The sequence below is a fragment of the Microtus pennsylvanicus genome, chromosome 6 (assembly GCF_037038515.1).
Source record: "Microtus pennsylvanicus isolate mMicPen1 chromosome 6, mMicPen1.hap1, whole genome shotgun sequence".
Lineage (NCBI taxonomy): Eukaryota > Metazoa > Chordata > Mammalia > Rodentia > Cricetidae > Microtus > Microtus pennsylvanicus.
Genome location: NC_134584.1, coordinates 90,432,019 through 90,448,231, shown reverse-complemented (window position 1 = coordinate 90,448,231; position 16,213 = coordinate 90,432,019). Strand labels below are relative to the sequence as shown.

General features: G+C 51.0%; 1 protein-coding gene and 1 long non-coding RNA gene across 4 annotated transcripts in view; one reads left to right on the top strand and one right to left on the bottom strand.

Annotated features, from left to right (window-relative positions):
- LOC142852929 (uncharacterized) overlaps positions 1-10,660 on the bottom strand; it is a 110,740-nt gene extending 100,080 nt beyond the window's left edge. For both annotated transcript variants that reach the window (XR_012911025.1, XR_012911027.1), the window contains exon 1: positions 10,607-10,660. This is a non-coding gene — a long non-coding RNA (uncharacterized LOC142852929). The remainder of the gene's footprint in view (positions 1-10,606) is intronic.
- Positions 10,661-14,709: 4,049 nt separating this feature from the next.
- Brd7 (bromodomain containing 7) overlaps positions 14,710-16,213 on the top strand; it is a 33,045-nt gene continuing 31,541 nt past the window's right edge. The window contains exons 1-2 of one of the 2 annotated variants that reach the window (XM_075976823.1): positions 14,710-15,007; positions 15,199-15,407. In XM_075976823.1, the coding sequence (XP_075832938.1) occupies positions 14,959-15,007; positions 15,199-15,407 (258 nt within the window). In that variant the 5' untranslated portion in view covers positions 14,710-14,958. The remainder of the gene's footprint in view (positions 15,008-15,198; positions 15,408-16,213) is intronic. The other variant, XM_075976822.1, reaches the window with a different exon arrangement.

Sequence of the window (16,213 nt, the reverse complement as noted above, 5' to 3'; positions counted from 1 at the left end):
GTCACTTCTCCAGGCGACCATCCAGCCTGAGCTCCCACAGAGCTCTGGGGTCTGAGTTCCCAGCCACAAGCTGGGTTGCACAGCAGGAGACAGTATAGGCTACGTCCTAGTGCCCAGTGATCCCTTAGCTGGTTCTTTCTCCTGTAGCCGCAGCACCTGCTTTGACTGGAACTGTCCCTACATCCCCATGATTCCCAAGGGGGTCTTTACAATCCCTGGTAGTGTGACAGGCCGGAGCAAGGAAATATGAGATAAATAAGTCGTCTCCAGGGCCTGTGACCAGGATTTGCTTTGGAAGCAGATGAGGGTCTCTCTGGTTCCCAGTGAGTAAGGTATCCTTTAGGCATCTTTCCTGTGCCTAACATCTGAGGACAGGCAGACACACATTTCTGTATGGGAGCACACAGTAGGTGTTCAGAACTGAACCTTTCACCCTCTGGAATGGTCAGCAAACTTCTCCCTGAGCTAAGCATCTATTTTTCAGTTTGCATTGCTGTGACAAAATCCCTTTGAGGCCTGAGGGGAGAAAAACGTTTGTTTTGCTCAGTTTCAGAACTTCTGATTCATGGTTGGCTCCATGGATATTAGACTCAGTAGACTATCACAGCAGAAGGCCATAGTGGACAACTGCAAATCTGAGGGCAGACAGGAAGCAGAGAGCAGGAGATGGTCCAGGGACAAGACACACCCTTCAGAGACATGCCCCAATGCCCCACTTCCTCTAACCAGGCCCCATTTCCCAGGCAGCTGTGAACAACCCAAGCACCTCTCAGCATCAGCAGCAACTGGGGAACCAAGCCTTTAACCATAAGTCTTTGTGAGTATATTTCATATCCAATCCAAAACAGCATCCTTCGGGAGCAGAGCCTCATCTGAACACTCTGGAGAAGACAGAGAGGGACCGCCATCCACTCTTTGGGAGCTCCTGATCTGCTGGAGAGGATGCTCAGTTCATCCATAGAAGGCAGGTAGAAGATACAGGCACATCATTCTCAGTCTTGAAACCTGACGATCCTCGGGCTGGGACTGTAGGTCACGAATAAACCATTTGCCTAGCTAGCATGCAGAAGGCCCTGGGTTCAATCTCCAGTATAACATTTTTAAAAAAATGAAACAGAAGCTCTTGTTTTGATTAAACCCAAAGCTGAAATGTTTCTTAAAGTAAGGAAGGGAAGAGGGAAGAAAGAAAGGAAGGAAGGAAAGAAGGAAGCAAAGAAGGAAGGAAGGAAACCACTGATTTAACAGAAGAAAGCTCTCGTCTGACAGCAGGCAGCAGTTTCATCTCTGATGGTGCTAACTTCTGACTTGGTGGGGAAGACTGTTTCTGAGGCTGGCCCAGTCTCTGACCATGGGGTAGAACTGCTCCTATCACAAGAAGACTCCTGTGATGGAGGAGGTGGCCTGTACTCATAGATAACGTGACACAGTCAGGTTAGCAAGTATGGGGAAAAGCCATCCATCCGCATCCCTCGGAGAAGCTGGGTGTGCAGCATCTGCGTGAGCTCAGAGAGATGTACCATCCTCAGTCACACGCTAGACACAGGTGACCCAGGACCACTTCCCTCTGGCTTCCAGCCAAGTCTTCTCACTCGAGAACCAAGCCGGAGGAGCTGGCCTGGGGCCTCATCCCTGGCATCTTATGCCAGCGTGGCCAGGGGAGGCTTTCTCACGATCAGGGACATCTGGGCTGGCGCAGCTCCCAGAGGCCACTGACATGAAAAGCAAGGGGCTCGGCGGAAACACCATCTGCACATCATAAAGTCGCTGGTAGTTCCCAGGGGTGGCCTCCAGCTGCGCTGGGGCTGCCAAGATAGAAGGGGGGCGGGGTGAGAACAACGATGACCTGGGAGCAGGAGGGAAATCTCCCACCTGGCATCCTAGCACTTGGACAGCCAGTGCACCAGGTTTGTCTCTCTATAGCCACAGGGAAGACACTGGGAGTTTCCTGTCCCAGAAGGTAAGTTGGGTCATGCCAGGCAGGGACCGGTAGTGATGAGGCACTCTGTTCTAGATTGCACTTCTTACTTTTTTTTTTTTTTTTTTTTTTTTTTTTGGTTTTTCGAGACAGGGTACATTGCACTTCTTGATTCAAATCCTAGACCATTCCTAGGACGAGTGGGTTGCTTTCTTCAGTGTTCACACGTGTTCAGATACATCTTAATGACTGTAGACTTGCCACGAGGATCAAAAATAGAGTGTACTTAATATCGGAGCATTGGTTATATGCCAGAGAACTTCATTCCCAAAGAGGTCACATGGATGTAAAGGGGTGCTCCATCGCTCTTGGTTCTTATTACCTCCCTTGTTGTCATCTTTCCCATCCTGAAGCTGCCAGCCAGCTAGCTCACAGAGCACCCATCTGCAATGAGCAACGGGAATTAGATAAGAGATGTTGAGGCTAGCTCACTGGACCTGCTGCCCAGACACCTGCCAGAGCACCAAGGCCACAGCTGACTGGGTAAGAGGTTGGACCTGGCTTAAGAGAAGTTCAGCTATTGGAAGTCGAGCAGAACCCATCCGGTTCTTTGCCGAGAACTTGAATGGGGGTCAGAACATTTGAAGTGATGATTCTGATAGATTCTGAAGAAGCAGAGGAAAGAGACAAAAAGGAAGAGGAGGACGCAGAGAGGTGAGACAGAGAGAGGCGGACAGCACAAGATCTGGAGGAGATGAGAGAGAAAGGAGGCCCCAGTCCTCTTTAGACTCCTACACGCGCTCTCTGTAGACAAGGCCGCACCTGAGAAATGAGTCGAGCCAAGAAGCATAAACCCAAACACATGTCTCCGACACCCACAGCCAATCACACTTACATCCACGAGCTCTTTCTCTTCTTTTACATCCCATACGCAGCTGAACAACTTCTAAAACAGAGAACCCCAAGGGAGGCTGGCTGGCTGAGGCTCAGAAGCTGCGAGCACGCTGAGTAGCTGTGAACAATGGGATTTCTGGAGGGGTGGGAATGGTGGCTGCAGAAGAAAAAGCACAGGTGCACAGCGATGAGGACTCTATTGAGCATCTGAGCAGAGGTGTGTGGTCCTTAGAGAGCGTCCAAATCCCACCACCTGCCACCTCTGGCTCTGTTCCCCCAAGAGTTTACTCCTGACAGCTAATGAGAGGAGGTAATCACATAACCACAGACAACAAAAGGGGGGCCCATGTCTTTGTCAGAGCTCCCCTCTGGAAGTCCTGAGTCAAAGCCTCGAAATGAAGCAGTGCACCCCCCTGGGAAATGATGACAGAGCACCAGCAGGATGAAGGGGTGGGCCAGAGAGGGTCTGGTGCCAGCAAGGAGTGGCATAGCGTTTACAGTCTCTGTGGGTACAAATAGCCTAACCCCACAAAGAATCTTGGAGACCCAAGGTAGAACATGCATCTCGGAGGAATTGAGGGGCTCACTACCACCCCCTTTAATTGAGAGGAACCCCAAGGCCTGAACTAAGAATTTCTTAGATTTTTCGACCCTAGGCATCCTACACTCTCTTCAACTCCTCTGGCTGCTCCCCTGTCACACGCATGGACAGAACCGGCTCCAGGTGCCTGAGGGCGCCCTTAGGCAGAGACTGAGGGTGAGCAGCTGGAAATTGAGTCAGCATGAATGCAAATGGAAGGTGTCAAGGGGCTGCAACAGGGCACAATCGGCAGCTGCCACATAGAGCAAAATCTCATCACGTCTGTTCAGCCCTGGGCTAATCTCGGAGGCCAGAGGATGGGATACGTGTGGATGGAATTGCTCACGGAGCGGGATGGGAGAGCAAGATGGAGAGAAGATGTAAAGGGCCACGCATGCTCCTGCAGCCCACCCTGCAACCGTGAGGAGGTGGGTGGCTCCGGTACATACAGTGACCATTCCTTACCCATAAACCTCTCAGGTCATCGGCAGGTGAGAGGATTGGGTTTGACTTGGCAAAATCCCTTCCAGGGCTGGGTCTGGAACTCAATGGAGGAGCATTTGTCTAGCATTTGTGAAGCCCTGGGTTGGAGCCCCAGCCCTGCAGAAACAAAATCAGATCTCTTCAACCAATCCAAGCCACTTGCCCTAATCAGAATTAGAAGAAATTACTAGTGGTTCCTCAACCTTCCTAAGGCTGCGACCCTTTGATACAGTTCCTCACGTTATGGTGACCCCTCCCCAACATAAAATTATTTTCCTTGCTAATTCATAACTGTAATTTTACTACTGTTATGAATTGTAATGGAAATATCTGTGTTTTCCAATGGTCTTAAGCGATCCCCGTGGAAGGGGCATTCAACCCCAGGGGTTAAAATCCACAGGCTGAGAACTGCTGGATTAGGTCCTAACTTTGTACCCGGATCTGAAGACACAGGAAAAGGTACCACTTCTGTTCCTGGAAGATGAAGGTGGCATCTCTGGAAGTGGACATGGCCATGACAACCATTCCGATTCTCATTCCACCCAGTCTGTGGGTGAGGTGGCGCTGATTGCACAATGTACCCAGAAAATGATAAGTTGCTAATGAGATTCCGCTACGCTGTAGATTATAAAATTCAATCTAGTTTTAGAGCTATGAAATGTAAAAAGATTTATTTTAGAACTTATGGGTTGCGGCCGTACTGTTATGATTTATAAAAAAGAAAATCCGTAGGCACATTGCATTTATTGCTTACAGCAAATTTGCTGGAAGTTACATGGCGCCGCCTGTGTATCGTTGCATGCAGCTGCATCAGTATTTGCTGGGGGTCACTGAGCTCCTGGGTAAACAGAGGGGTGCTCCACATCACAGAGCCATGACTGCGTACCCTCTGCCCTCTGCCTACCTCCACTTTCCCCCAATCCCTTTAACCAACTGAACTCTTTCGCACATGCTCCCAGCTGGAAACAAGAAGCCCACCAAGCACCCTGCCCACTGCCCCCTCATGCCATGGGCTCCCACAGGAGGTGTTTCTGTTCCTGAGCAATCTCTTCTTTCTAGCAAAGCCATCCTCCTTTTTAGCCACAAGATAGTGGACTCCTTCCCTTTCAGCTCCCCTCAAGACCACAGTCACCTGAATCTTTATTCGAGATTTGAGAGGGACAAGGCACACAGTCCCGAAAGTACTTCCACTTAGGCCTGTTTGATAACGGTTAATACCATAACTTTCTCATATATACGCCTAATCAACCCAAAACTGAGAAGCGCACGCAGTGTGTGTGTGTGTGTGTGTGTGTGTGTGTGTGTGTGTGTGTGTGTGTACTGAGCTCTCGCCAGCCCTCTTTTTACTTTTTCTTTCTTTCTTTTTTTTTAAAAAGGAGGTTTTAGCATTTATTTTTTGCTATGCAGTGTGTGGGTATGTGCATGTGAGTCCAGTGCCCACAGAGACCAAAAGGTCAGGTTCCCGGAAGCTAGAGTCACAGATGGTTGTGAGCTACCCATCATGATGCTGGGAGCTGAACTACAGTCTTCTGTCAGAGCTGCAAACATTCTTGCTTGTCATCTCTCCAACCCCTTCCTTCTGGGGAGGGTGTCTGTTTGGTTTATTTTTGTTTTAGGGGGTTGTTCGGTTGGGTATTTTTGGTTTTGGGTTTTGAGACAAGTTGCTCGGTCTAACCTTGGAGTCACTCTGTAGCCAGTATGGCCTTGAATGTCCTTGCCAGCCCTGGTGCTCTGCCTCCAAACCTCTCTAAACTCTCGGTCATTTTGATTTTCGAGACAGGGTTTCTTTGTACCTTTTTGGTTCCTGTCCTGGAACTAGCTCTTGTAGACCAGGCTGGCCTCGAACTCACAGAGATCCGCCTGCCTCTGCCTCCCGAGTGCTGGGATTAAAGGCGTGTGCCACCACCGCCCGGCTACTCTCAGTCATTTTGAATGAGGGACTTTGTGTGCTTCCCCTTGGCACTGGCTTTCAGATGATGCACTGGCTGAGACCGTCCCACTGCTCCAGAAGGCGCCTGAGCAAGAAGATAGTGCTGCTGTCCCTGTTCTTAGAACTGCTGAGATCGGGAACTGTGTCCTGGTCCCACTGCATGCTCTGCCCTCTAGACGGAGGGTGCACTTAGTGAACACCAAGGTGCACGTGGGGGTGGTACACGTGTCAGCCTCTATTCAGTCACTGCAAAGTAGTCACACTTAGAAGAGGAACCTATGGGCTCACTGGATTGAGAAGATTAAGAAGTGAATATGATGGGTTTGATCCTGGGCTCTTGGCTGCTTCCCAACACGACTCTTCTCAGGCATCATCTCCTCCAAAGCCTCCGAAGCCCAGGCTGACATGCACCCAGCTTACTTTTTACAAGACAAAACGACAAGTTCCCACCAGGGCCAGCCTCACTCCATGGCCATCTCTGTACCGATCATTAAGCCAGAGGCTGTGGTGGTCCCATTGGCCAGACCTCAGTCACATGGCCACCCCTAGACCCGTCAGTCACAGGCAGTTTGGCTGCCATTACTGACTGACTGTGCTGGATGTGCAGACTACCAGGGTCAGGTGGGACAGCTAGAGCAGGGGGCAGAATGGACAAACTGATAACAGCGCACGTATCTGGAGCAGGGAGCAGAAAAACAGACACAGCGCAGGCAGCTAGAGCAGAGACCAGACTGCAATGTGGTGTTTAAAAACAAAACAAGACAGGAGGAACTGAAGATGCCCACGAGTAGATCACTTGCTTAGCATAGACAAGGCCTGGCTTCCATCCCCAGCACTGCAAACATAAATAAAATCAGAAAGGAGAAGCCAAGAGAGCAGAACCAGGTCAGAGCACACAGTCCTGAGAAGTCAGAAGAGGACATACTTGAGCAGGCTGCAAGGATGCCTTCCCAAGAAAGTAGAAGAGGGAAAGGAACTGGAATTACAAAGAGTATAGAAGCAGCCCTCCAGAATCTGGGAGCTTGTAAAAAGGCTTGCCCTGTTGTCAAGGGAGGGTTGTTCAAAAGACTAGGATTAGTCAGAGGGAGTCTAATCACGGATGATGTCAAGTAGATTATGAAATAAGATGCTGATGGGGCCCCAGGCCTGTAACCAGGGTGCGCAGAGGTCTGTGGACTGCGGAAGAGATGGAGCTTGGCCTGAGTAAAACGGGAGGACCTAGAAGGGAGTGACCAGGCAGTGATGTGGTCTTCTCCGATGGATGTTTCCAGACCACTCTGACTGTGGTGGACAGAGTGCAAGGACAGTGGGACAATGGCGTGGTGGCTCTTACCAAGCCAACGTCAAGGGTAGACAGAGGCAGGTACAATTTCATCCTCATGGGGCATCAGGGACAGTGTTAGGGAGGAAAAGTTGGAACGATAAGCCAGAAGCAGCCTTCACTTCCCCCTCAAAGATTTTTCTTCCTGAGAAGTGGGAAGATTCGGTTTTCCCTTCTCTTTTCGTTATTTATAATTTATTTAAATTTTTTGCGCATTGGTTTGAAGTTCCCCTGGAACTAGAGCTCCAGACAGTTGTGAGGTGCTGAGTGGGTGCTGGGAATCGAACCCATGTCTCAGCCCAGGCTGGCTTCCAGTGCTGGAATTGTGTGTTTGGACCACTGCACCTCGCTAGCATCATTGTTTCTAATAATCAGAAGTATTTTAAAATAAATGAAAAAGGCTCTTGGATCCTCCCCATCTTTCCTTGAGTTTGTGAGTAGATCAAGCTCCTCTGAGATGGTCTGCCCTTCAGAGTTCCCCTGTGGGTGTCTAGTTGCTCTGAATTTACAGAAAGACTCTCCACGTCTTGTCCGAGAAAGAGTCAGGAGTGATCTAATGCTCTAGAATGTTACTTCTCAAACTTTAACACCTATGCGTGCATTGCTAGGAGATTCCAGTTCCACAGCTCTGAAGAAGGCCCTATTACCCAGTTCTCAGGACATGCAGATTGACCTGTCCACAGCGTTAGACCTGTCTGTAGAAGTCAGACTCTAGAATATTCCATGAAGGAATATTATGGATATACTGCCAAGGCAGGAAGAGGAGAATCACTACCAAACTCTAGTGTGGGGAAACAACGGGAAAATCTCTGGAATGACATATTCCAAAATATTACAGAAGTGGTGAGGTTCTGAGCAATTTAAATTCTTTTCCTCTTTCTTGTCTGCATTTTCAAATTTATAAGGAGTGTGCACTGCTTAGGATGAGACTGAAATCTGTTCCAGCTTGATCAAAATTGTCCCCAGCTCACATTTTGAATGGATGCTCCTCAGCTGGTAGAACTACTCTGGGAGGGTGCGGAGACCTTTAGGAGGTGAGGTATAGAACTACTCTGGGAGGGTGCAGAGACCTTTAGGAGGTGAGGTGGGGCTTTGACGGCTCCTGTCTTGAGCTCACTCTCCCTGTTTCTGTCAGTCTCTCTCTCAATCTCTCCCTCCTTCCCTACTTCCCTCTCTCTTTCTGCCATGCAGTGAGTAACCCTCATCACAGGCTCCCATGCCATGCCTTCCCCACTATGATGGAATAAACCCTGTGAAACCATGAGACAAAGTAACTCCCCTCTTTCGCCCTCTCTTCCAGATAGTGTGGTCCAGTCACGTGAAAGTCGCCGATACAAAATCTAAATGACTAAATCAAGAAAAGCCATCTAAAATACACACACAATTTTCTTTTCTGAGACGGGATTACATGCAGCCCAAGCAATCCTCAATCTTGCTGTGTAGCCAAGGACGAACTTAAACTCCATACTGTTCGAGTTTTCTCATTCTATACAGTGAAGTCCATCCTGGACACTCTAACTTCAAAGCGCTCAGACCCTGCCTCTGCTTCTCTTTCCCAGGCCTCCACTCGCCCAGCCTCTGGCTTCAGTGCCCCAGCATACATGATTCTGCTTGTTTAAACCAGCCCTGGAGACTCTTAGGCAGCTTCTCATCTTCCTGAAACCTGGTCTTACACTGTGAGTTCTCTTCCTGCTCCTAACTGGTCTTCCTCGGTCTCTCTGGATGACACCTTGTCCTTCTCTGACCCGTTAGTCTAGAAGCTCCCGATAGCCCCTTCTCCTCCGCTCACTCCCCTCTCTTTTCCTGAAGTCTCATCCCCTCCTAAGGTCCTGAATTATCTCTATGCTAGCCTGTTTGCCTAGCTGGCCTCTCTGCCAAGCATCGGTTCTAGGACCATTCTTTACCCCCATCAAATGCCCCGTCCTAAATGACTCAATTATCCCATCACACCCAGCCCATATTCCCCACCCACTCCCCTTCAGGACTGCACCAGCAACCTGGGTCCCCCTGCCACATCTCCAAAGCACCATTTTTTTCTTTTTTTTTTTTGTTTGTTTTTCAAGACAGGGTTTCTCTGTAGCTTTGGAGCCTGTCCAGGAGCTAGCTCTTGCAGACCAGGCTGGCCTCGAACTCACAGAGATCCACCTGCCTCTGCCTCCTGAGTGCTGGGATTAAAGGCATGTGCCACCACTGCCCGGCCAAAGCACCATTTCTTACATTGTATAGCTGGACATGCATCCCCTTCCCCTGCTTGTTTTCTTACAAAGCCCCATACCTGAGCCGTGCCTCCCGAGGCTCTCCCAGCCCAGGCCAGCCTCTTCCACTGACCTCCTCACTCTCTTCCCCCAAGCCTGGCCTCCTTTCTCCCTTGCATGTGTCCACCAAGGGGCCCTCTGCTGCTTACTGGGTGGATTCGCCACGTACCTGACTTTGCAGAAGGACATAGCTAGTAACTGGGAGTACTGGCTGCTAAAGGGTCCGTGGCCACTACTTTCTCTGGAGAATTGTCCTGGGACAACGGAGTGAACTCTACGGCAGATGACCCAGGGCCGACCTCACTGGCTGACCGGTATTGTGAGAAGTCAACCCTGTCCCTTGAAGTGTGGGTATCCACAGTGATGTTTATTCTCTGCGTACCGTCACTGGGCCACCTTGGAACCTAGCTAAGCTGAACCCATCTCACTTCACTTTAGCCTGCTTCTCTCCCTCCGCTTTGACTTTCTCCTGGTCCCTCGTTGTCTCTAGGGCACTCCCTTCTAAGCTCCCAACCCTCTTTATGTAAAGGACGGCTTCCCCAGGAGACCTTGCCTGAACCCCAGGCTGGGACAAAGCCCTATCCTAACTGCTCTGTGTTCTACATAAGAACCAGAACATCTGCAGCTCACTGGTGATCAATGTCATCACTCATGAGGCACAGGTGGCCCTCATGGGTTTGCAAACTCCACGAAGCCAAAGCCATTCAAGTTCTCCCAGCATCCTCCTAGCTCCTAGGGGCACTTGGCACTTAGGAGATAGGCAGTAAACACCAGGTGGGTGCACCGGGAGGAAGGGGAGGGAGAGAGGGAAGTCCCTTGTGTTGCCTTTCATATTGGGTCCAGGGCTCCATGTTTATCTCTATTTTGGCAGGCACTGAGACTGGCTGTGGCCTTCGAGTTGGCAGCCAGAAGCATTTGTGTGCCGGCTCAAGGCACAACTCCACCCCCAAGCAGCCCGTAGAGGTGGCACAGGATCCCCATGTAGAGTGCTGCTTTCTCTCTGCTCACTAGGAAGCAGGAGGCTTGGCTGCTCTACCGGTGACTGAAAACCCTGGCAGCTGCACAGCCAACTGCATGTCACCATATGTCACCTCGGACAGGTGCATCTCCAAAGAGCTGCCCACTAACTGGCCTTAGCCCCTAAGTCCCAGGATCTCTCCCAGCAGAGATGGCAGGCTAGCACCAAGAAGACCCTGCCATACCTATTCTGTCAAACTGGGACACCTACTTGGTTATTTCCTGGGCTCTGGAAAATGCTATCTTCCTCCCTCTCTGGGAGATAGGACTCCTTAACAAAAGTATGCAGAGGAGCCAGGCCATCCCCACCCATCCTGCCCCCTCACATCTGGAAAGGGCTGAGGACGCTCACTTCTCTTTTAGCCCGCTCTCATGCTGGTCACACGCAAGTGTGTCACCTCAGATGAGCAAACGGAGGTCAGACCGAGGAGAGGAGGCACAGCTAGGAACAGGAACTCCCAAGCTCTAGAGCTCCTCACCTGCCTTCCTGCCCCTAGAGCAAGTTTTAAGAAGCAAGGCAGAGGTGAGGACGGGGGAGGGGGGAAGAGAGGCGGACGGACATGTGGTGCAGAGCTTTGGGTCCTGCCGTACAGGAAAACTCAGGAGGGCTCCATAGGATCTCCCAGAACCAGGCCAAGGGGTTCAGTCTCAGCTACAGGGGACAGAGGCCACAGTCTACTTCAGGATTAGATGCCAGGACAGCATATGTGGCCTGAAGGGTACCCTCTCTCCATGGGAGTACCACAGCTGAAGCCCTCAGACCACTGCCCAGCAACTCTTCCCCCAAGGAGCAGGGCACAGGGTAGAGGCTGAGCTGGACAGATTTTTCTGGGAAAACCACGCCCCCCAGTGGCACCTGTGCAGTACCTCTCCCCTTCCCAGGCTCCCTTACTAAGATAGTCATATCCTGTTCCCCCAGAAAGGACCCCAGGCAAGGGAGAAGGGAGGGGTTCACAACCACAGCATGGGAATGCTCATTCGCTCATCCATTTATTCAACAAAAATGGCCTGTTTCCTGCCCAGTTCTGCAGAAGGCCCAGGGTCCCTGTCCTGAAGGTTCTCATCTACAGGTTGTTGAAAGCCTAAGGGAGCAGAGACAGTGTGCCAGAGGCAAGTGAGGAGGGGAGGCCAGCGTGGAGGCGCTGAGATGATGGGGGGGGGGGGAGAGAATGGCGCAGAAACAAGTGCAGAGGCCAGCATGGAGGGGCCGAGATGACTGGGCATGGCAGGTGGGTGGGGGAGACAACAGAGTAGTTCAGGCCCTAAGAGCCCAGATGCGGTCTGGCCAAGACTATGACTGAGCTGTTGGCCAGGGCTGAGGTCTTATCTATATGTTCCAAGCAGGAAAATTCAGTTTGACAAAAAATACAAATGTTATGTGTCAGATACAGGGGTGGGGTTAGGAATTCGAAAATGGATGCCTTGGGGTTCTTGTTTTGTAGAAATTTCTGTGAGCAGAGATTTCTGCTTCACGATCTTATTTTCGCTCATGTGAACCCTCTATGGCTGGGGAGGATCATTCTCAAACGGAGAAGCTACTAACCCTGCAGTACAAATGAGGCCATCATAGGGGCAGAGGGGAAGGTGAAAGGGAGGAAGAGAGACCTCTAAGAAACCCTGGGAGAGTGGTGGCTGACTTGCTGCACATGCTCCCAGAGAACGGAACCATCCCTACCCATCCCTACCCATCCCTACCCATCCCTACCCTCAGAAAGCACGCAGAGCACAGGGCAGCCAGGAAAGCCCAATCCAGCCTGGAGAAAGAGGTATGCCACAGGCGTCACAAAGAAAGAGGTGCACCCAACAGCTGGGGAGCTGGCCCGAGCTCTCTTCACAGGGCCCTGGGGGCTTGATTTCACTGCAGCGGAATTCCTTTGACCACACAATGCCCAGTTTTCCCACCTGTGCCTTCAACTTCGCAGATCCCAAAAAAGCTGTGGCTATAAAGTACCAGACTCAGATCTGGCTACCTTCATGAGAGCTCAGAGCAGCATTGACTTCACTAGAGCTCCAAGCATCACCTTCCCTGGCCCAGTCCCAGACCCTCTTCCTTTTGGCAACAAGACTGGACTTGGTACCAAGATTGGATCAGTCTCCTGTTCCCTGACTATAAAACAAGTCTCAAGTGAACCAACCAGAGTCCTTCCCTGGGATTTTTTTTTTCCGGGTGAAGCTATAATCACTTCCCCAGCTGCCAGGACATACCAAGATCCTAGAGACAGTTGGTGACCATGTTTCCAGCTATACGTGGTAGGGGTGGGTGGAAGCTCGAGAAGGTGGGGGACAATGGCACCAAATTTGTGTCACCCTCCCCTTCCAGACAATAAATGCCCTTTTTATTGAAATAATTCAAATTGGGTTTTCTATCGCTTTCCAACCGAAGCTCCTAAAATATCAGCCCATCCTCTCCCCACTGGAAGTCAAGATCAAGCTACAGGGCTGGGGGTGTAGTTCAGGAGTACAGCATTTACATAAACTGTACAGAGCTGGGCTCCATCCCTAGTATACCATGCACAGAGATAAATACACAAATCTTCCTGAAGGAAGCCATCTAGAAGTCCAACTTGGGTTCTTTTTTAAATTTATGTGTGGATGGCTGTATGTATGCATATACACTGGATGCATGAAGGTGCCCAAAAGAGCCAAAAAGGAGCATTGGGCCTCTGAAACTAGAATTGCAGGCACTGTGAGCTGCTGACTGTGGGTACTGGGAACTGAACCCAGATCTTCTACAAGAGCAGCAAGTGCTCTTAATTCTATCTCTGCAATTCTAGGTGCAGATTCTTAATACAGTAGAAATGATTGCTATCAGATTCCTCCTTGAAGAAAAAAGTGAAATTATAAGGTTATTTTACAGAACATTTAGGGCAGTATAAGGTTAAAAGTTCAGTAAAGACATCTTTCACTGTGTATACTAATGAAAAGGACCGTGACTCCAATTCAGACCCGGATTTGAATCTGTATCTGGCCCCTAACTCGCCTCTCCGGGCATCCGTTTCCTCGTCTATAAAACGGGAATGCAAATATTACCTGCCCTTCTCAATGTATGAAGTTATCTCTCTCTCACACACCACTGACACAGCTGTGTGACCCTTGCACACGCAACCGCAAGCGCCATTTTTAGATGACATCTCACCGCGTAGCCCTGGCTAGCCCGGAACTCAGTTCGTCCTCCTGCCTTAACTTGAGTGCTGGGATTACAGTCCCGCACCACCAGGCCCACCACAAGCAGATCTTAACGTGGCATACCTGGGTGAATGCCAGTGGACAAAACTGTCAGTGAGCCACTGCCCCGGAGGGCTGGGCATCCAGAGATAAGAGAACAGGAAGGGCATTGACAAGGTGAGTGGCAGACATGGGCTCCAAAGTCAGTCTGGGCCTCCCTAGGGAGTCAATAGCTACAACGTCGTCACCTTTTCTAACTGATGTTCTAGCTAATTTCCGATTTTTATCTGTCTTATCTTTCCAGTTACTTTAGCATGTAAATTGTGTTTTAAACAACAGCGATCAGCATGAACCTAAAAGAATCAACCGTCATTGGGTCCTGGTCACCCAAGATAATCAAATTAAGCCATGCTCTGTGTTTCCAGCCTTTGACTCCAGATGGCACCTTCACCTCAGGTTTTACTTTTAAAAGCCCTGTTCCATACTTGGTGGATTTAATTAACTTAGATGCTTTACCATATCATCAATAAGGCTTTGTTTTCTTGCTTGCTTGCTTCTTTCTATATTCATTTACTTGTGTAGGGGACGTGTATGGATGTGCACTACCATGGTACATTAGAGGTGTCAAAGGACAATCTTTCAGGAGTCAATTCTCCTTCCACCATGTGGGTCCTGGAGATCAAACGAATATCGTGGGGGTTGGAAGAGTGTTCTTGTGTTTTCCAGATCCAGTACAGATTCGGAGTTCAATAATATTGGGGTTTTTTTGTTTGTTTGTTTATTTTTATTTTCGAGACAGGGTTTCTCCGTAGCTTTTTTTTTTTTTGTTCCTGTCCTGGAACTAGCTCTTCTAGACCAGGCTGGCCTCGAACTCACAGAGATCCGCCTGCCTCTGCCTCCCGAGTGCTGGGATTAAAGGTGTGCGCCACCACCGCCCGGCCTAATAATATTGTTAAAGAGAAGAAACAAAAACAAAGGAAAGTGAAAAGGAGTCAGGAAATGGGGGGGGGATAGATGGGGGGGTGAGTCGGAGAGACTGGCTCCGCCTCCGAGCCCGCCTCCAGACGCGGCCCCGCCCTCCACCGCAGGCTGCAGTGCCACCTCCGGCCGCCAGGAGCCACCACGCGCGGCGGCCTGCATCCCGCGCGCCCCGCGGCCCCTCTCTCCCGCCGGTGTGCCGGCCTCTCGCCCTCCCGCCACCGCTCTCTCGCTCCGGCCGCGTCTCGCGCTTGGTCTTCTCGTGAGGGGCCTCGCGCCGCCCGGCGCGCCGTCCCCCTGCCTCGCGGCGCGGGGTCTCGCGGGCCCCGCTCCCGCCCTCCGCTCGCCTGGCCCGGACCGGAAGCGGCGCCGCACGGCCTGGGTCTGGCGCGGGGGGCGGGCACTGGGGCCCGGTCGGACATGGGCAAGAAGCACAAGAAGCACAAGTCGGACCGCCACTTCTACGAGGGTGAGGAGCGACCGGGCTGCCTGCGGAGCCGCGCCGCCTCTGCCCGCAAGGCTCCGACCCGCGGAGATCCCCCGGCGGGGCGGCGTTCGACCCGGGCCTGCCGGTCCCGGCGGGTGTTCGTGGGGCGCTGGGAGGTGGGGCGCCCGTCCTCGGTCTGCCCCCGGTCAGCCCGCGCCCTGCTGTTGTTTCAGAGTACGTGGAGAAGCCCCTGAAGCTGGTCCTCAAAGTGGGTGGCAGCGAAGTGACTGAGCTCTCCACGGGCAGCTCCGGGCACGACTCTAGCCTCTTCGAAGACAGAAGCGACCATGACAAACACAAGGACAGAAAACGGAAAAAGAGGAAGAAAGGAGAGAAACAGGCACCGGGGGAAGAGAAGGGGAGGAAGCGGAGAAGGGTCAAGGTAAAGGTGGCTTCGTTGCTTATGGCCCCGTCACCAGCTCCACTGGGACTCCAGGGCGCCTGGGGAGGCGGCTGGCTTTGTAGAGGAGTCAGACAGACCAGAAGCCTGGGTCACCTAGGAGCTCAGCCAGTCCTGTCTTTATAACACTTTTGAGCACTTGTGCTGTCCCCACACGTCACGTAAGCAGCGAGTCCTGGCCTTCAGGAGCTGCTTCAAAGGGCGCTGTGTAATTATGTAGAAAGGATAAGACGTCATTCCCCAGAAAGCCGTGGAGGTTTGGCAGCCCGAGCCGTTCATCAGAAGTGAGTGCCATCCTCGGGAGTTCAGGTGTTGTTCCGAAACAGCAGCTGCCACGAGTTGGCCCGAGCCTGTAATCCCAGCCCTCAGGAGGCTGAGACCAGCCTGTCCTGCTTAATGCAGCTGCCTCAATCAATAAATAAATAAGTCGAGTTTGAGTCGGTTGAAGAGAATGTGATTAGATTTCTGAAATAATTATAAACCAAGAGTACAAACAACCCTTCTCACTAAATGAAAAAGAATTAGTAGCTGATGTCTTAAGTTACAAGGTAGGCTGAATAGTCAGAACTTTTCCCTGCAAAGTTGAGCCGGTCCATGTCTGGAATTGTCCCAGAATTCTGCACAAAATTTTTACTACCTTTGAATGGCTTCCTAAAACTAATTGACATGATTTGGTTGTAGAATTCTTTTGCTGTATACAGCCAAAATGCCCTATTCCCTGTCAGTAAACACACTGGTGAGTAACCAGGCCTTAGAGATAGTCTCTTTAAGATGTTTTAAAGTATTCA